Source organism: Stenella coeruleoalba (assembly GCF_951394435.1).
Source record: "Stenella coeruleoalba genome assembly, chromosome: 14".
Taxonomy (NCBI): domain Eukaryota; kingdom Metazoa; phylum Chordata; class Mammalia; order Artiodactyla; family Delphinidae; genus Stenella; species Stenella coeruleoalba.
Genome location: NC_137160.1, coordinates 23,635,404 through 23,655,700, shown reverse-complemented (window position 1 = coordinate 23,655,700; position 20,297 = coordinate 23,635,404). Strand labels below are relative to the sequence as shown.

General features: G+C 47.4%; 2 protein-coding genes across 2 annotated transcripts in view; both read right to left on the bottom strand.

Annotated features, from left to right (window-relative positions):
* MYO5B (myosin VB) overlaps window positions 1-19,067 on the bottom strand; it is a 384,462-nt gene extending 365,395 nt beyond the window's left edge. Inside the window, exon 1 of the mRNA XM_079943248.1 lies at window positions 18,688-19,067. Coding sequence (XP_079799374.1) covers window positions 18,688-18,714 — 27 coding nt within the window. The 5' untranslated portion in view covers window positions 18,715-19,067. The remainder of the gene's footprint in view (window positions 1-18,687) is intronic.
* Window positions 6,168-18,015, bottom strand: LOC307196950 (cofilin-1-like; the record flags this gene model as incomplete). Its single annotated transcript, XM_079942437.1, has 2 exons — window positions 6,168-6,795; window positions 17,927-18,015. The coding sequence occupies 2 exons, from the start codon at window positions 18,013-18,015 to the stop codon at window positions 6,168-6,170; spliced, it is 717 nt and encodes a 238-aa protein (XP_079798563.1).
* Window positions 19,068-20,297: the final 1,230 nt, after the last annotated feature.

The window sequence follows — 20,297 nt, the reverse complement described above, 5'->3', positions numbered from 1 at the left end:
CTGTGCCCACCTACCTCGACTTTCACACTCCCCCTCCACCTTGATCGCCCTTCGTCTGATCTCCTTCATTCATTCTCACCGCCTTCCTGTATGCATCCAAACCTGCAACCTACACACAGCTTCTTCCTAAAAGAAAGGTAACAGGTGGTCCTCTTACACTGCGTTTCCACCTCCCACCAGTGAATCACCACCACCAAAACATGGAACTAAAGCACATTTTAAACTATTTTGTACTGAATCAATTAAAGCTTTGTAATTCTCATTCTTAGAATAAATTCAAGTGAGTTGGAAACTTATTTCTCTAAGAGAAACAAAAATCAGAAAACAAATTTCTTTAGGTTTCCTTTTATAGATGAGTAGAATCGCATGTGGTTTACTCCTTCCTTCCTTTTACTGTTCATTTGTAATTATTCCTTCTCACCTTAGTTTTATATTTTTCCTTCCGAAGAAGCAGCCATTGCTAGCCACCTTTCAAGGTGGGCAAGAAGTTAAGAGCATATGGGTCAAATTCCCATTCTAAGGCACCCCCCATGGCATCCTTTGCTGGGTGGTGCCCAACCTGCTAAGATACCTGCAGAGATGAAGCCCTCACTTCCACACAAGGCAGCCCATTCCACTACTGGGGGCCATGTGCTTCTGGACCCCGAGCTCAACTCACCTCCCTGCACATACCCATTGATGATCACTATGACCCTCAGATGAACTCAGAGAGGAAACACATGAATTCCACATGACAGCCCTATACATTCCAGGATTATATCTCCTTTTTTCTGGCCTCTATGCCTGGGGCCCCACAGCCGTTCTTCATGTGCCATAGTTTCCATGCACTTTTCTCTTCTAGGCAGCTACCTCTAGCTCTATTTTTAGAGATCCCTTAAAAATATGTCACCAACATCAGAACGTAGGGGAGTCACATCTTGGGGGCGGTGAGGAAGCTTGATTCTAAAGTCAATAATAAAGCAAAAATCACCAAGCAGTACCAAAATCACCTTTGAAAATCTCTCACACTGTCCATCACAGTGAGATGCTTCAAGAGGCTGACTTCGCTTCAGAACCTCTCACTTCGAGAGGCTCTGAGCTGCCTCAGGAAACAGATTCCCTCCTTCCATCTCACCCTCGCCCCAATGCACATCCTCACTAAGCAGGGTGATGACTCACGCAACTGATTTTTTTTTGTTTTCCAGTTGGTTGGCTTCTTGGCAATTGTTTGCCTTTGCCCACACACATGCTGAATACCTGATATTTCGGTGTATCCATGAGCCAGATTTACCCAAGCTCTAGGATTGCGCCACCATTACTCAGTCCTCTTCAAAGGACATCTGTTTTCTCACATCTGCAAATTCATCCTCCCCTCCACACCTCGTCCTCAATCCAGGCTGATACTTCATGATGGCCAACCAAGAGCCACCACCGGCACAGTTCACACAGAACTTTGCAAAACTTCCATTTTGAACACTCACTATTGTAAATCATCGTCTTGATAAGAAAGAGGTTGTAAAGAGGTTAATGTGATAGCAATCTCACTACAGTACGTAAAATCCATAGCCTTTTCTAAAGCCTGCAACAATTTAAGAAACTACAATTTTTTGCCTAGAAGACAATTGTTCACTCTTATGATCATCGTTTATCATCCCAGGTGAAAAAGTTATTGGCACATGTTTCTTGCCTGTATTTCTGGTTATGTTTGAATCACCTTAAGTCAAGTTAGTGCACCAGTACCAGATAAACCATAGTTAACACTTATTTGTGAAGATTAAAAGTACTATTTTATAAAGGAGATGATGAACACCAAGCTTTGAGAAAACGTCATATGATACCCACTTAAAACAATGGGAAAGAGTAAAACTAAAACAGTTACATAAATCAAGATAATCCAAGTTTTATGGATACAAGTTGATGCTAAATTAACTTTGTTCTCAGGAATAAGCTGCAGAGGTTCAGCTCAGTGTTAGAGGCAGCTCTGAAAAGATTCATGCAAATATTCTTCCATACTTTGGGTAACACTGTATCTTTATGCTCCAAAAAGAAGAGTACAATAAACATACCCTTATAACAGCTCATAAACATTTTGTTTGTTTGGATTTTATATACTCTCATCTTCACCTTCCTCCTCAAATGGCATGGTAATTTATGGGAAGCATTCTTTGACATCACTATTTGATGTTTTCTCCATCTTAAAAGGCTATACAAACCAAACTTCAGCCCTATCCTTTCCCATCCAGTCAGCTGGCTGGATGTCCCCTACATCCAACCAGCTGTTCTACCTGCAGACTTGAGCCCCTGAGGCTGGAGGGAGGAAAAGCAGTCTTCCAAGTGGACAAATGGGGCCCCCATTCCGTGAGCTCTGAGAAGACAGAGCTCAGAGAAGGAACAGCTCTGGAGGCTGGAAACCCCTGGGTGATGCGATTCTGAGCTTCATCACTACCCAATGAAGTGTGCTTCTGGGGCAGGGGACGTATATGCCCTTCCCCACGCTAAGAGGCAGGAGACAGAAGGGCCCGTTGAGGGACTGACAGGAGGGAAGAGGTGAGACTTCCTCCTAAACCGCTGTCTTAAGAGCTGCCATGACAGCCCAAGAACCTCAACAACTTCCTACTACACGGGGGTCACGTCCTACCACCCTTGTCCTCTCGGTAAGACACTTCCTTCATTCACTACTCCTGGATGGCGCTTATTACATGGAATATAATTGTAAGTTAACGAGGACCATGCGCCTCTTACATCCAGCGCTGTGCCTGACATCAAGAAGAGTCTTAAATACTTGTATCGGTTACCTAACACTGCCCAACCAATTGAGACCAAGAATGGAAGACATTTCAGCTGTGGGTGAGGGCAATTCTGGCCATCATGATGAGCTGAAAATGGACATCTCCGCAAAATAAAGCTTCAGACTCAGAGTTCACAGCCCAGACTGGCACAGAGTAGCATCAGTGCTACTTCCCACTTGTGTAACACTGTTAAACCAGAACGTGTATGACTGAAAACGATCAAACTTCCCATCTCAGTGCCATGAACTCAAATTCTAACCATTGTTTACCACAGCGAATAACTGAAGAATTATAATTTCTTAAGGCGCCCTGTAAATTCACAGGAAAAACCGGAGATGCATAAACACAGCTCATCAGGAAACTGCAACCACTGACCCCCCGCTGGCAAAGCACAAGAAACGTTAAGGCGAGATTTCAAATTCCAGCATTAAGCCAAAGTTGACTTACTGAGTGAGATAAAGTGGAAAACAATCATAGCCTAACTAATCATTTGGCTGGCACTTAGCTACATCGCTTTAGATATAGGCTACAGTTCCAGGGCTGCTGGAGTTATTTATAGCCCTGGACACATTATTCTGCGGCCAGCATTTAAGGCAGTTTCTGATTTCTGCGATGGTTCACATTGCGACTTGAGCACAGTTCATGCTGATACCCTTAGCGTCTGCCCCATTCAGTACGGGCTCTCTACATGGCTGAGTGTTGTGTAACCCTAGCAGCCTGGCAGTGGTTTCATACTGCCGGTCAGATTTCAGGGATATTAATGCAGTGGGCAATCCCTAGAGCTTTTATTAAGGATGCATTACAGAAGGTTAAGGAATGTGAGGCAAGGGAGGAGGGAGGAAGTAGAGGAAGCACTTGGAGAAAAAGAAGATGTAGAATATTTTTAGCAGAGGAGACACACAAAACCCAAAAAGGAAAAAAAAAAAGTCTATTATTGGACTATTGTAATAGCTGTTTCAACATCTATGTTAATAGATGTTAAAGCCCATATCCCAGTGTTGTTTTTAGGGTCTAATAGCAGGTCAGATGTGGAAACCACCACCAGAAACCAAGGCAGGGATTGACAATAGTCAAAAACCAGATTAGAAACTCAAGCAGAAGGATCCAAGTACCACAAATAGCCATGACCTAGCAAAAAACGAAGCCAATCCCAGGCTCAATCCCCCAAATCCTACTCTACGGGGATGAGAAGCAGCACCTACATTTTTGCTAGTTCTCTGGGTCATTCCGATGCACCTGTAAGTGGGAAAACTGTAGCTCTAGTGCCTGTAACATCCACAGCCTCTTCTGAGGGAGACACATGGTTCTCAGTGATGATCCATCTTCAGACGCTCCTTGGACCAGGTGTACCTGCCTAGGAACAGCCAATCAAGAGTCTGCTTTCTACAAAAGCTTTAAAGCTTTTGTCATTAGTGACACGGGAATAACAGCAGATAGTACAGCCAATCTAAACTGGAACTGGAGATTCAGGAAGGGGTGTTTAATCCAAGGCAGTGGTAAGAAGACAGGGAAAAGGGCAGAGCCAAGAGTAACTGAGTCACATTAATGGCACTGGCGTGGAAGGAAACGTATCCCTGCTGCTGACAGGATAACCTGGTCCCTAAAGTCTCAGAAAGGGTGAGCATCTTTCTGGTATCCTAATACTGTGCTGATCTCTTAGGCCAGGCTGCTCAGATCAGTTAAGCCTGGTTCCTAAGACAGCATCCTCAGAGTGGAGCCTACATCTTGAAGTGCCCTTGCAACCAAAATAGCCTAGTACGCCAAGTGCCAGGAAGAGCAATAGACAGATATAGACATCCGCCAAGTGCCAGGAAGAGCAGAAGACAGATACAGGCATCCTGTTAGTGGTGTCAAGGTGGGATGCTCCTCCCGGTACAATCGGGGGCATCCACAATTTTAAGCTATAGAACAGTTAGGTCTGGAGTGCTAGGGTTGAAGATTTGAGATGACAGGTGGTCACAAAGCCAGGATTTTAAGACTCCTTTTGTTCTTTCCTTCCCCACACCTGAAAGAGGAAAAGCATGTGCACAGCCCTAGAGCTTCTCCACCAATGCTGGTGCTCTGCTAAATGAGAGGACCCAATCCAAGGCGGGCCGCCCCACATGCAGGAGTTGGAACCAGTGAATCAGCACCCACAGCAACCTTCCCAGCCCTTCAGGCTCTCACCCCACACTGTCCTGCACTGGACTGCGGCTTCCCAAGGACAAGACCTTCTCCTAGCAACAGGATTAGCACCAACTAATACAGTTCACGTGTTCTCATTTTATCTCATCAACAAGCCTCTGAGGGCTGTACTAGCTTCTTACCCCTGTTTTACAGATAAATGAAGCCTGGAAGTTGAGCAACTGTCTAAGGCCACATAGCTGGTAAATGCTGGGGCGGGGGGTTGGGGGGGGGTGGTACGAGGGTGACACAGACAGGACACCAATACTCAAAACCCAGGTCTATCGAGTCTAAAGGCTATGCTCTTGACCACCGTATTTTCCCTGCCCTTTTCTCTCCAGAGTTCTTGTAATTGTGGTATAATACACATAGTTTACTATCCTCACCATTTTTAAATGTACAGTTCGGTGGCATTAAGCACATTCACATTGTTGTGCAGCGATCACCACCAGGCATCTCCAAAACTTCTCATCTTGCAAAACTGAAAATTCCGCATCCATTTAAACAACTCTCTACTCTCCCCTCCCTCCCACAACCACCATTCTGCTTTGTCTCTATGAATTTGACTCCTGTAGATACCTTTACCTTTGTAAGTGGAATTACATAGTATCTGTCACATTATAACTGGCTTATTTCACTTAGCACAATGTCCTCAAGGTCCATCAATGTTTAGCATGTGTCAGAATGTCCTTCTTTCCTTTGTTTTTTGTTTGTTTTTAATTGAAGGTCCCTTACTAGTCCTGCTTCCATGAGTGGCCACGACCGGGGAAAAAGGTTAGGGGAACCAGGCGGCATGGGGAGGGGTCATCTCTACAACACTGCATTTATATAGAGAACTAAACACACAAGGACAGAGTCACTACTGCTATTAGAAGTTGGCAGCATGGGAAAGGGAAGGAACAGATGGGGACCTGGGGTGTTAAAAAATACAGTGCTCCTTCCCCCAGGCATACCCCTGTTTGAGCTTAATCTGCTTCAACCCAAGAAGAAGATCAAAAGCAGTTTGGGGGCTTCCCTGGTGGCGCAGTGGTTGAGAGTCTGCCTGCCAATGCAGGGGACGCAGGTTCGTGCCCCGGTCCGGGAAGATCCCACATGCCGCGGAGCGGCTAGGCCCGTGAGCCATGGCCGCTGAGCCTGCGCGTCCGGAGCCTGTGCTCCACAACGGGAGAGGCCATGACACTGAGAGGCCCGTGTACCAAAAAAAAAAAAAAAAGCAGTTTGGGAAGGCCAGAACCTTCAGGGATGGAGGGAGGAGGATGGTCCAGGAGGTGGGGAGGTTGTTTGGCAACTGGAGTGAAGGGATTGCCCGCCCCCTGCTGGGACCCCCCCCCAGCCCCGCTGGTCTGGCAGGAAGGGGGCAGCCTGCAACCCCGGTGGGCAGGTCTGGGGTTTGCCCTCCAGAGAGATGAAAACGCTGGCCCCCAGCTTCTCTGCCAGGGTGCAGTGGTCCTTGACCTCCTCGTAGCAGTTTGCTTCTAATTCATGCTTGATCCCCGTCAGCTTCTCCTCTACGGCATCCTTGGAGCTGGCATAGATCATTTTGCTCTTCAGGGGTGCAGACTCAGGGGCCCAGGCCTCCTCCTTGCTCTCCTTGGTCTCACAGGCTGCATCACAGAGGGCGTAATGGCAGTCCTTGTGTGGCAGCACCTTGACAAGGATGGCATAGGGGTCGTCTGCAGTCTGGCCCACATCACCTACCAGCATCTCCTCACCCTCCTCCAGGATGAGGTTCGTGTCCTCGCTCAGGCAGAAGAGCACCGCCTTCTTGCGCTTCTTCACATCCTCTGGTGAAGACGACTTACTCACCTTCAAGTCATTGAACACTTTGATGACACCAGAGACAGCCACACTGGAGACCACATTTCTAGAAGTGAAAGGGACATAGCGAGGAGAGCCAGAAAAGACAGGAGTCACTGCAGCCAGTGCCCAGATCCGACTGAACCAACGTCCTTCCTTTCTAAGGCTGAATAATATTCCTTTGTATGGATGTACCCCATTTCGTTTCTCCATCCATTCATGATGGACACTGGGTTGCTTCCTCCTTTTGGCAATTGCAAATAATACTGCTCTGCCTTCCTTTCTTATCCTGCCTGATGCATAGCAGGGGTACGAAGGTACAATGAGCATCCTTCAGGACTTCCCTGGTGGCGCAGTGGTTAAGAATCTGCCTGCCAATGCAGGGGACACGGGTTTGAGCCCTGGTCCGGGAAGACCCCACATGCCGTGGAGCAGCTAAGCCCATGCGCCACAACTACTGAAGCCTGCGTGCCTAGAGCCCATGCTCCGCAACAAGAGAAGCCACCGCAATGAGAAGCCCACACACTGCAACGAAGAACAGTCCCCACTCGCCGCAACTAGAGAAAGCCCACGTGCAGCAACAAAGACCTAACGCAGCCAAAAATTTTTAAACTTTTTTTAAAAAGATCATCCTTCCATCTACCTTCAAAAGAGCATTTTAGGAAATTAGGTGGAATGGGCTTTCCATTTGATTCTTAAATCAGTAAGTATTCATTAATGTTATTATACTTGTCATAACGCTGAGGCAACTATATGCCACGTAATAAGTTAACATACATATATATTTAAATGGGACTATAAAGCAGTGTTACTATAAAATTTGGTGAGCCTGTAAGTTTTTAACCAAACAAACCAGAACTGCTACGTTCAAATGAGTATTTTCCTAACAGCCTGGGAGGCTCTACACTGATTGATCACTGAGAGCATCTGAAGCCTGACTACTTCTCCTGAGGATGACAGCTCGTAAGAGGCCACACACAACTGCCATCAGTACCTGCAAGTCACACTTTGCCTGTAACAGAAATATAAGTCAGTGAATTCCTACCTTACTCCACCAGCTTAGTTCTCTGAATAACTCTTGGCTGTTGCCAGAAAAGAAAGCATACCTTCCAGGCACAGATTTTGCCACCATACAAAGGAAAAAGAATGCATCATCAGATCTGAAGCCAATTTCAGAAGAAGTATTGATGAGCTCCAGTATCCCTGTACCTCTGCCAAAGGGAACATCCCGAAGGAACCAGCATTCATACAGGTAGGACTGGACGTGTTAGTCATAAAAAATCACATTTTAAGGGTATTCTTACCATTTCGGTGCACACAGCTTGTTACATAGTTACACACATGTATACACAGTAAAATGACCATTAAAAAAGCAAGCAGCTTGATAGCAAAGAAACACTAGTTTGTGGCTAAGGAGACATTCATTTTCCTTATTTCACAAATACACATTAGCTCTCATTAGCAAGTGTAAGCAAATTAAGAATTTGATTAAATCTGATGAAACAAGACAGAGCAATTTATCTCCTTTTAATGTACAAATACCTCCTTAATACTTATTCATACAACAAATGAACCACTGGACTGGAAGAACTCAAGGTCAGAGACTACTTTGCAGGGATGGGCTCTTCGTCTCTGCCTCACGCATGGGCTGTGACGCATCACTGCAGGTAGAAAGTGCTCTCTACAGGTGCTGGCCAAGTGATGAACATAAAAGATGGTATGAATATTCAGATGAAAACCATGAGTATTATTATTGTTCCTGTGGGAGAAGACGACTGAAGCAAATTCGATCCGATGTTTCCTCCCTGACTCACTGCTGCCTGCTTTGTTCGATCTCACAGGAAGGATGGAGTCCGTATTCACCCCCACCTAATCACGCAAGTATCCACGAGTCTTGATGAGACTGTTAATAAAAATTTGAGCTAAGCGAAAAAAATTATTATGCTTTTAATGTAAATGATAACCTTAGGAAGGTAAGAGCAAAAAAATACACATGATCAAAATTGTGTGAAATTAGGATGTTCCAAAACAAGGCAGTTATATTAGCGTTCATATCCACAAATGTTGCTTTGCTATTAACCCACGTTCATACCTTGTGCCAAGCCTTTGCGCACAACAATAAAAAAGAAGAAAAACAACATTTAATTATCTCCTGACAGGGGCTCCACATCCCACAGATTCAGGCAAGTGCCAGGGGATACAGATGGGCTTTCCACCAGGTACTCTAAGCCCAAATGACAGATAACATGACGGTACATGTGGCTCCTTGGTGAAGAAAGGGCTTTCCTCGAAGGGCTACGGCCTGGAAACAGGAAGGGAGTACAGGTGGTCTTTAAACCAATTCAAGGGCATTTATTGAGTCCCTACAGTACGCAAAACCCTACCTTGGGAAAAGTGAGGGATGTGAGCAGAAGATTCAACCTACATCTTCAACGAGAGCAGCTGTGCAAATATACACACCCAACCATCGATTGCACGCAGTGAAACACATTCTAAAACTACCTACAATCTCAAAGTTTTTTAAGCTTTGGCTTTGTAACTCACCCTATTTTCTGCAGAATCACCTTTTTTTAATATGTAATTGATGAAGCACAGCAATAAAATGAATACCCGTGAACCCGTCAGGAAACCTCGTAGCCCGCTAGCAGCGCTGTTCCCACTTCTGTTCCCCCGCCAGCCCCACCCTCCCCGGATACCTACTATTCTAGTTGCCTTGTCCCTCATTCCCTGGTTTTTACTCATTTTATCACATGTATGTCCTTCACCAATACTGTTCATTTTGGTGATTTCAGAAATTCATAAAAATGGTGTCGATTCTGTGTGGATTCCTCTCTGAAACACCTTAAGTGATACCTAAGCTGGGCATCATATGAAGTCAGGTAATAGGTTCTGAGCATGCATCTTACCATCGGTGGGACTGCACTGGGGTCTGGGTGGGCAGTTAGCAAAAGGAAATTAAACCAGAGTCTAAACTGAAAGGCCAGGGCACACAAAGATAGTTGAATACAGCACAATTTACCAATTCAAATGTGTTACCTTCTCATCTACCCCATAAATACACAGTAGCCAGGTCACGATACAGTAGAACTGACAACCTACTGCCCGGTACCTTTTTTCTTGTGGAGTCTCTAAGCCAGGGGACCTGAATTGCTTAGTGCTGAAGAGATTATAAGCCGAGTCTTTGAATTCCATGCAGAAGGCATCTGGGTATTCTCATTCCTTTTAGGATTTCATGCCACTACATGTTTGAGTTTTATAATGGCAAAAGCTCTACAGGAAAAGCATTAAGTATCTTTCCTGATGGGCCTCTTCATTCCTCCCCAAACTTCAGCAAAAGACAGAAAAGCCTACAGGGCCCATGTCACTATTAGAATTGTTCAAAGGAGAGGAATAATGCATAGGCCCTTGAATAAACTTTAAGAGGAACATTATATGCCATTAACTTGGAGCTCAGATACATAAGCTTGATCATCCCCACAACAAGTTAGCAAGATATACCAGTGCTCACCGACACCAGGACCCAGACAACTTGAGGACCTCCTCCTCATATCAAACCTAAAATGCTCCTGCTTTGGAGGAGCTTCCAAAGTGCTTTGACAAAGTCCCCGATAAGAACCTAAAGTTGTAATAGGCAATGGTCTGGGTCCTGGGTATCCTCCTGTAAGGCTCTCCCCTCATATGCTGGAGGAAGGGGCCTTGTCTCTGATGGTCAAGCTGACATCCTGAGTGAAGGTGAGCTCATTTTCCAAACACCTGTCCAGCCAATAGGCAGTGAGCAGGGCACACCCATAAATGTGAAAACCTTCAGCTAGGTGGGCAGATGGGAGAGAGCTTCCAGGAGTCGCAGACCTACTTCCCTGATCTTAGCTCAGAAAGGGAACGAAACGCCCATCAGACATCAAGCAGGATAGGAAAGTAGATGCTTCAGAAAGAGATGGAGACAGGGAAAGTGCTGGAAAGCAGACCAGTGCCCTGGGATGAAAGGAGGGTTAGATTTAAAATCAAGTAATTTTACACTGCTTGAGTTTCATGTACACCTTTTGATTGTTATATTTACCCCTTTTTGAAGATGTGACCCTCTTTCGGGGCTTACGTGGCCTAAGGAGAGCCAAAAACAAGGGTTCTGCCTAAATGTGGGACAGTTTTAAGAAGCACCAGGCTGTCTAGGGGCTGCGTGTGGTGGTGGAAGGCAAAGCAGCAGATCCCCGAGGGAAGAACTATGGGTCAGACCATCTGCCCTTTTTCTGTACTCAGAGACTTTCCTTTCTCCTTTCTCCCGGCTGCTGGCGGGCAGGGCAGTGCTGGTAGAAAGAATGCTCCATGTTAGGGCCTCTTTTATGCACAAATGATGTTCCAGACCCACCATCACTGGGACAGAACCTCGTGGAAGGCAGCAGAGTGGTCAGACGAGGAGTGTGGCTTTGGACAAGTAAGGCAGAGGTCCGTCGTTTGTAAATGAGGATGATGGGGGTGCCTACATCATAGTGTTATTATTAAATGAGTGCACATACAGCTCTTAGAAATGACCTGGCTCAAAAGCAGTTGATAAACGGTACCTGTCATAACCAGTGCTTTTCCAATTGTAGGGCTGAGAGATGCGTAAGCTCCAAACAAGCGAGGGAGAAACTCATGCCAAGGTGCCTTATTTAAAATATGTATTTGTAATATTTTATCCTGAACATTCTGGTTTCCACGACTTCCTATGTCTAAAAATATAATCATTTAATGATTAAAAACAGAATTATAAATAATGTCTTAACAGAGGAAATACAAAGAAAACTACAAATGAACACACCAAGCATATGAAAAGGTGCTCAACCCTCCAATGTAAGTCAACTTTAAACAAAAATAAACTGTTCAGTGTCCGTTTAAAAAGAGGAAACAATGACCAGTGCCTGGGAGGGGTGAAGAAACAGACCAGTTCTTTTCTGGAGACTACTGGCTTTATCGATGAAGACTCATAAAAGTGCATGCCAGGAATTCCACCTTGGGGAATTTATCCTAAAAATACTGAAAGGTTCCAAGAATGTTCTGCAACATTTTTCACAACATCAAAAAATTGGAACCAATTAAACGTTCATCAAAATGGGAATGGTTAAAAACATTACAGCACAACCATACAGTGCCCAATTATGCAGCCATTAAAATGGTAAAACTGCCTTTATATGCTACTGGGAGAAAAAAGCCATAGTAGATTAAGATTTAAAATAAAAAATGGGATCATGCCATACATATAAGTATATCCTGCATCGTGCCTAAGTCTAGAGCAGTACCGCCCGACAGAAATAGGCAAAGTACATGTGGAATTTTAAATTTTCTAGTAGCCACATTATATCCAAAATATTATTTGAACATCTAATAAACATAAAAAAGCATAAGTGAGATATTTTACATTCATTTTTTGTATTGAATCTTGGAAATCTGGCGTGTACTCACCCAGTTTAGGGCAGCCTCACCTCAAGTGCTCATAGTCACATGCGGTTACCCTACTGGACACTGGGTGCTAGTCTAGTACACATCAGTGGTTAAGAGGAACTGTCTGGGAAAGGGATTACAGAGCCTTTGCCTTTCTTGCATTGTATGAATCATTTCAACAATCATTTGTATTAACAAAAAAGTAATAAAAGAACATGGTGAAAAATTGTTTTAATTTTCCTTTAAAGCTCTAATAGGAGACTGGGAAGCCCAGCTTAAATTTCAAGCTTCTTTCAAACTGCTCTTTCTCCTTCCCCAGGGGGCCGTGGGGGATAGGAACCTTTTCCCCTATGCCTTGGTTGTCTATTCCTCAGGCTGCTATGTATTTGTAGCAATTCTTCCCTTTCTCTCTCGCCAAGTCCCCTTATGACCAATACCCCTGCAGGATGGCAGGAGAGGGTTAGGAGAAAAGGCCACCATCCAGCATCACGACTGAAGGGGGAAATAAGCTGATGAACAGTTGCCAGGTGCATACAGTGCGCCAGACACTGCGCTAGGCAGGCACTTCACGTACGTCAGATCACATAATCCTCCAATAACCTTATAATGCAGGTACCACGCCAATTTTTCAGATTAAGCTATCAAGGCTCAGAAAGTATCTGCTCCGAAGTGTCATAGAGTTGATAATGTGTAACTGCACTACCCCCATACGGTCCACAGCAAGATCATGACCAAAGAGGCCAGACTGCCCATGCCAAGGTCATGATCTCATCTTTATTAAAATCATGCTGTAAGACAATTGCATTTCTTAGAGGAAAGCAAATACCTGGGCATCTTTTATTTGCAAGAACCCCAGAACCCATTTCTCCTCTAAGCTCGTTCATACATCCTCAGATGTAAATACTTCCACTTAGACAAACCATTGTCACCCCTAACTAAACGTGTCACAATCAAGCATTATCCTCGCCCCATCTCGACTTCTTTATTTCTGTCCATCCTCAAGCTGGAAACTTCAAGGTCATACATGACTCTTCTTCCCTTGGCTGCATAATCCAACATTTGAGTTCTAGGCTCAGTAATCCCTAAATGACTATTTAATAAACAATAATAAGCACACCTAGCACCCAGATCTTAGTTTCTAAATACCAGTCTTCAAGAAAAGGAAACTGACAGACATCGCCTTAACCAAGGGATCAAAGTGACACCATCAGTAATGAGACACTGATATCACCGATCTCCTGAGATGCTGCACTGAGGCACATCGCTTCTGTGCCACAAATGCATAACCTCCATCTAAGCGCAGGAAAGCATCAGACAAACCCAAACTGAGGTTCATTCTACAAAATAACTGACCAGTACTCTCAAATTGCCAAGGTCAAAAGGAGAAATTGAAACTGAGGAACTGTCACCAATCAGAGGAGACGAGGCAGCTGTGATGCTAAACGCAATGTGGAATGCTACATGCACTCCTGGCCCAGGGAAGGTCAGTAGTGGAAAACCTGGTGAAATTCCCATCAGGCTTGAGGACAAGTTAATAGTGTTGTACAAATGTTCATCTCCTGGTTTCAATGACCGCACCTTACTTATGAGGTGTTAACATCATGGGAATCTGGAAATATATAACAGGAACTCTGCTATTTTTGCAACTTTTCTGTAAGGCTAAGATTTTCATAAGAGTTTTAAAATACTACTGTAGTTACTACTCATGGCTGTCCATGCTTAAACTCACTCTACCATCTCCTACTGACAGTGCCCTTCTCAGTCTCCATGTGTATTCAAAGCCTATTCATTCTTCCGGGCCCACTCATGTCCCACTGCCCACCTGACCAATGGCTCTATAGAATGTCTGTAACTATGAGTATCTGCTCTCTGCTCGTGGCACATGGGTCATGTTGGATTGTTAGTTAACTTTGTGTATTTCGGTTTTATTGTCCAATGACGATGCAAAATGTGCTTGTGTATACAAGTACACCAGGGCACACATGCTCCGCTCACTTTAAAATGGGCTGCTTTTTAATGTGGTTTTTGGGAAGCTACTGAATTACAAAACAGAGGTCAACTAGTATTTCAAACCCGTCCAGGTTTACCCTGACAATCCTGTCTGGATAGTGACAAATACTCTATCACTTAGGGAGGGCTGTATGTGGACTTATATATTATAAGCAGTACAGGTATAGCTAACTTGTACCACAGAAAATGACGGTATCAAAACACATACACACACATGCCAGAATTTAAAATGTCGATTTAGTTTCTACTCAGAGGCCCTCCAACAGCAAGAGAATGCTCTCTCTCTGCTGAACAAAATAAGCACAATAATATACTTAGACTCCAACCAGGCCTGGAGCTGTCAGACAGCCTTCTAACGGGTGGCCATCCTGAAGCTAATGAAATGAAATATTAGGAGCACGTCAACAGAAAGGAAATGGGAAGAAACTAGCAGCTGAAAAGCAAGCTCTCCCAAGCGGCCCCAGTGGAGAGGCCTGGGGCACGGGAGTTCTGGAAACTGCGTGGGCCTCACCAGAGAGCTGTTCTATTCCCAAGGTGGAGGTATTGGAAGCTACAGCTGTTATACTCCCATTGGTTAAAGGACTGTCCCCTTGGGGGACATCAATTCTCAGGCTCCAGGAACCTCTGACAGTGACACAGGTGCTGACTGCTGGGAGTAAGCCAGCGCCGGGCAGTGCGCTGGAGGACAGCACAGGGCAGGCGGAAGAGCACTAGCGGCCTCTGCTACCCTTGGCCTCCAGGTCCTCGTGTCTCTACCGGTGGGCACAGAGGGAACATGAGCCTCTTGCTGCCTTCCAGACTGAAACTTGGGAGAAGGCTGCACTACCTGATGCGCAGGTAAGGGACAGTTAGAGAACACCAGCCCAAGTTCTACTTTCCAAGGGATTGGCCCCTGAGCTCAAAGCCATCACTGACACACAAAGGGCATGTCCACTAGTAAAGTCACCTCCTAGCTGCACTCAAAAATCCACTGCTCAGAACACCACCTGTCAACTAAAAAACAACCAGGATAGGGATTATTTGAAGGTGCTGGTCTCAGCCTGGTGATCTCCCGGTCACTCTGCTGGCTAGAACCAAAGCAGCATCCGGAAAACCTCATCACTTGAGAGAACAGTGTTTAAATTTTTCATCCAGAATAACCCTTGTGTAGAGAAGAGTTGTATCATTCAGCCTGAAGAAGAGGTTATATATTTTATACTTTAAGAACCAGACTATTTTCTGCATTTGTCATAATCAAATCATGTTTACCATGCTTGCACATGTTTGGGAATCTTCCTGGGACCTGGGCTAATTTGATTTATACAATATTGTCTTCTCCTGTGGGTTGGAAGCAAAGTACTAACACTTGTCACATACGTGCCATCTGTGACAAGAGAGCCCATCATCAGCACCACGTTTCTGTAAGGGTGGATGAGGCTGACTCACCTTGACATCACCCTCAAAGCATTGACTCTGATTCTCTTTTCCCACTGAGAAAAACCTCAGTACAAAGAAAGTAATTTCTCAAAGGCAAGGGGTTGGGTCTTCCGAAAACAGGAGTGCCTTTGTTATGGGAAGTGCCCTTTGCCAATGACTAAAATCAACTCCAAAAAGAAATCCACATAGCATATAAGCCTCCATTTGGAGAGAACAGATAGACAAAGAGAAGAGCAAGAAAACAGTTAACGTGGAAGGAGGAAAAGAAGAAAGTCTTTTCTTCGGTAACTGGGAATAGACTAATATACCAAATTCTTACCTGAAACCACTTATAGTACTTACAGGCTAATTTATATACTTAAGTAGGTGTCTCATATTCCAGTAACAATATCTTCCTACCATGTCACTAAAGCAACAGGTATAATCAATAAAGGGCTTTAAAATTTCCATCCCACTCATAAATGCTGTTGGCATAATAGATCACTATTTCCATCATGCATAATACATTAAAGTGCATGCCTGGATCCAGTGTTCATCACATTAGAAAAGCCCACTAGCAAGTTAAAAATAAAAAGGAACATTGGATATTTTGATAATACACTAAAATGAACAAATCATCTCTCCCAAGAAACAAAGTGAATCTGAGTCACAGGCACGATTTCTCTGTATAATTTACGATTCATGTGCATACTGAGAATCCAGCCTAGCAAGTGGAGTGATAGTGGTTAGGAAAGAACACAACTGCTTCTCGTAGTAAAGCATAAGTGTGTTCAACTCTGCCAGAAAAAGTAACAGCTGCTCAAGATGCGATCTGGCTGGAAGCTACTGCGTGGGACACAGAAGAATCTCAATTTGAGATTCATAAACCTAGAAATGATTAAGAACTAGAAACCCATTAACAGTGAGGTACAGTTCCTGGGCCTTAGGGAGAAATTCTAAGACTCTTTTTGGACTAAGTATGCCAAACGCTCACACCAACGAAGCTACTTTTTTTCTTAAGCACCTTGAGCACCTTTCCAAGACCTTTTCCTCATGAACCCTTTTTGTCCCTATATCCGTAAGTCAAGAAGAAGTACACTGGGGGACTTCCCTGGTGGTCCAGTGGATAGGACTCTGTGCTCCCAATGCAGGGAGCCCAGGTTCGATCCCTGGTTAGGGAACTAAGATCCCACATACCACAATGAAGAGCCCACACGCCACAACAAAGACCCAGCACAACCAAAATAAATAATTTTTTAAAAGAAGAAAAAGCACACTGGAACTTTAGCTCAGACTCCCACTAACTCATCATTTCTAATAATTAACATGCAGTATACTCATTTCTAACTAAAAATCAAATTGAGCGTTTTCCCTGAAAGTTGTCTTTAAAAGCAACGCAGTGTTCTTGTTTTTCAAAATCAGGGATCCAAAACTTAAGGGTTTATTCAATCGTCCTTTAGCTTCATATAATACAGCAATTAGTTACTGTCTGATAAGGTACTTTATGATATATTGCAGGTATACTGAGTGTGCACTCAGTATACTTTGTGCACTTCAGTGTGACAAAGCTTCCCTGCCTCGCTGGTTTCCAGCCTCCCGTTGAGGTTCCGGATAACTGCTTCAGGGAAACAACTTCGAGGGCTCCTCCCAAGACTCCCACGGGTAAACGGGATAGGGTGCTCTTCCAAAGCCAGAAACGCCACAGTTTTCACCCCTGGCTCGAACCTCACATCCTTTCCTCCCATAAGCTGTCTTTCATCAGCGGTCGCTGCCAGGGGACCTGGTGGGGGCGGAGCAGGTGCACCAGGTTATGGTGACCCCGCCCCCAGCCAGGTTACACCCTCCACTGCCACCTCGCGTCTTCCCGCCTCGGCCCTGTCCCCCTCCAGGAGGAAGAAGGGATTCGAAAATTCCTCAAACGAAAAGGGGTGGCCAGCCCACCCAGCTGAAGGGCTCGCCCACGCGCGGGGGCAGCTCTGAGCAGTCGCCAGGTGAGGATGCGGAAGTAGCTCTTCCTCCCCCGCCCAGACCTGTTGGCCCGGGCCCAAGTCCTGGGAATCACACACCCATAACCCACGAGCACACCGCGCACCCCTCTGCAAACGAATCGGTGGGCACTAAGCACTGTCAAACGTGTCCCGGCCACAGAGAAGAAAAACCGGCGGACGAGGTGTACGGACATCCCAAACTTATTTTTTTAAAGGGGGGAGGGGTAGCTTAAAGGCCCCTCACCCCCTCAACCGCCCCTCAATGCCAAATTGAAACCCGAGGGGGCCCGGGCGGCTGCAGCTCGGCTGTGGGCGCTTCGGGAAGCGGTGGCTGGTCTCTAACTTTAATCACGGCAACTGCTGCGGAAGCGGGGAGTCCTGCGGCCGCACCTGTTCCCGACTCTAAGGAAGGAGCCCTGCGCATCCATTCTGACCTTGAAGACATCCTGGAAATCCACACTCCACTCCCGAGTCAGCATTACTCCGACCCCCTCCCGCAATGACTGAAGCCCACCGAGTGCCCACCCAGAGGGGCCGCCTCAAAATGCCCACCCGCGGCAAAGTAAGAATGCGCTTCCCTGGGCTCTCTCCAGATCCCTCGAGCATCCTTAACCCACTGCTTACCCACCCAAGAGCCGCCGCGCCCCTCACAGCAGGTTGAGTCCCCTTCTCTCCCCACCCCCAAATTGAGGAATACCCCACCCCCAAGTTCAGGGTTTCCCCTCGCTGCACTCGAGAGGGTCGCCCTCGGGAGCTCACGCTGCAGAGCACCGAGGTGGGGTCCACGAGCAGGCGACCACCGCGGGGGGCGGTCCCCGCGCCCTAGGCTCCGAGCTGGCGGGGACACCCCCTCAGTTCGGGGACCTCAGCCGGACGGAGCCGGGACGACGACAGAGACGGCAGAGCGTCGGGGAGCGGGGGACAGCCCTGGCCGGGGCGGGAGCCGCGGGCGGTCACCGCGGGGCGCTCCCGGAACAGCCAAACTTTCTCCGCCACCCGAAGTTCGGGGCGCGGAGGCGGCGATGAGGGGGAGCGTGAGAGGCGTCCCCCGCCGCTCCCAGCCCCGCGGAGCCGCAGGAGAAGGTGCCCCCGAGAGCCGCCCGCCCCGCAGCCCTCACCCGTAGCCCGGGCCCGGCGCGGCCCGCACTCACCTGGCTGTAGAGCTCGCTGACCGACATGACCCCCGCGGGCCGGGCCGAGCCCGGACCCCGTGGCCAGCGGGCGGCCCTCGCTCGTGTCCCGGGGGCGGCGGGTCGCGGCTCCTCGCGGCCCCGGCGGCTCTCAGTCCACGGCCGGCCCGTCTGGCGCCATCTTCCCGGGCTGCCCGAGAGTTTCTCGGTTCTTTTCTCTCTTCCCCGACCTGCCCCGCCGGCTTCCTGGAGGCGCCGCGGCCGGCTCGCTCTCGGCCCGCGCGACCTTTACTCCCGCGGCGGCGGCGGCGCAGCGGCGGCCGGGCAGGAGGGGCGGGCGGGCGGGGGAGAGGCCGCGCGGCGCCGCTCCCCGCTCAGGTATGGGAGGCGGCGCGGGAGGAAGAGGGCGGGCGCGCGTCCCAGGCGGCTGCCGGTGCGCCGCCGCCGCCGCCGCCTTTGAGCCCTGCGGGGCCGGGCCGGCCGCGCCTCCCGCGCCCCGCGCCGCAGCGGGGTCCTCCCGGCCAGGGGCGGGGCCGCGCGAGGAGCGGACGCCGTCCGCCCCCTGCTGGACACCGGGCGCTCGCGGGACAGGTGCGCGCCGGCTGCCGACACCTGCCGCGCGGCGCCCCCTCTCTGCGCAGACTGCGCTCTGGGAGGCTGGGCGGGGACCCATTGGAGACCAGAGAAAAAGAGGAGGAAGCACCAGAGAAGGGAGAAGAGGAATGAAAAGGAGAGATGCCTGCGGCCGAAAGGCTCCATACATTTTTCTCTGGGTTTTACGTGGGCATTAACATTTTCATTATTAAAATTCAGTTATGTGTAGACGGTTACTAAGGCGTTTTGGATATACTAAAGATTGTCTGCGCCAAACAGCTCCCTGCGCTGAAATCCTGATCAGAACGTGGGAGTCGTAACTCTTCTCCACTTTGCGGGTTTCACCCACAGCTTCCAGCTAGGCTCCTGGCCGCCCCCATCAGAAAATTGTTTGCTTTTCTGGGAAACCTCACATTTTCTCCCCTCTCTCACGCACACTCTCAATCCCTCGGTCGCTCCCTATCTCATTTACTTTTGTCGCTTCTGCCAGTGACGCTTGGCAGCTTCATTCCCTCTTCCACTTCCAACAAAAAGTAGAAATTTCAGCCAAAAAGGAAAATAATTGGCAGGAGTCAGTAAAGGGAGAGCAGGAGCTGTAGGAGGAGACACGGTCTTTTGAGGTGGCATTTGTACCTGAATGAGGGATGGCCTCTGAAAGTGGTTCTCAGTCAGAGCATCCATCTCTACAGTTGTCCCGGAGCTCCACTCCCGGGAAGGTGATTCTTAGACTCATCCCATTTAAGACCTTCCCACTTGGAAGGTAGGATCCCCATTTAATCCACCTGCCACCCTCTCAACCATGCCTCCTCAGTGAGAATCACCTGGGGAGCTTTAACAGTTCCAAGGAAGGGACCCCCACCCTGAGGAACTCCAATTCACTGGTGAAGGGTGGGACCCCAGTACCTGATTTTTTTAAGTTCCTCCATAACTCTAAAGGATTGTGCTTCCAGTGTTGACAAATGCAGTGACCAAAGCTTGGGCAACTCTTCTTGGATCTCAAAGGGAGCTCTTCATATCACTGGCAAGAGCAGAAAGGA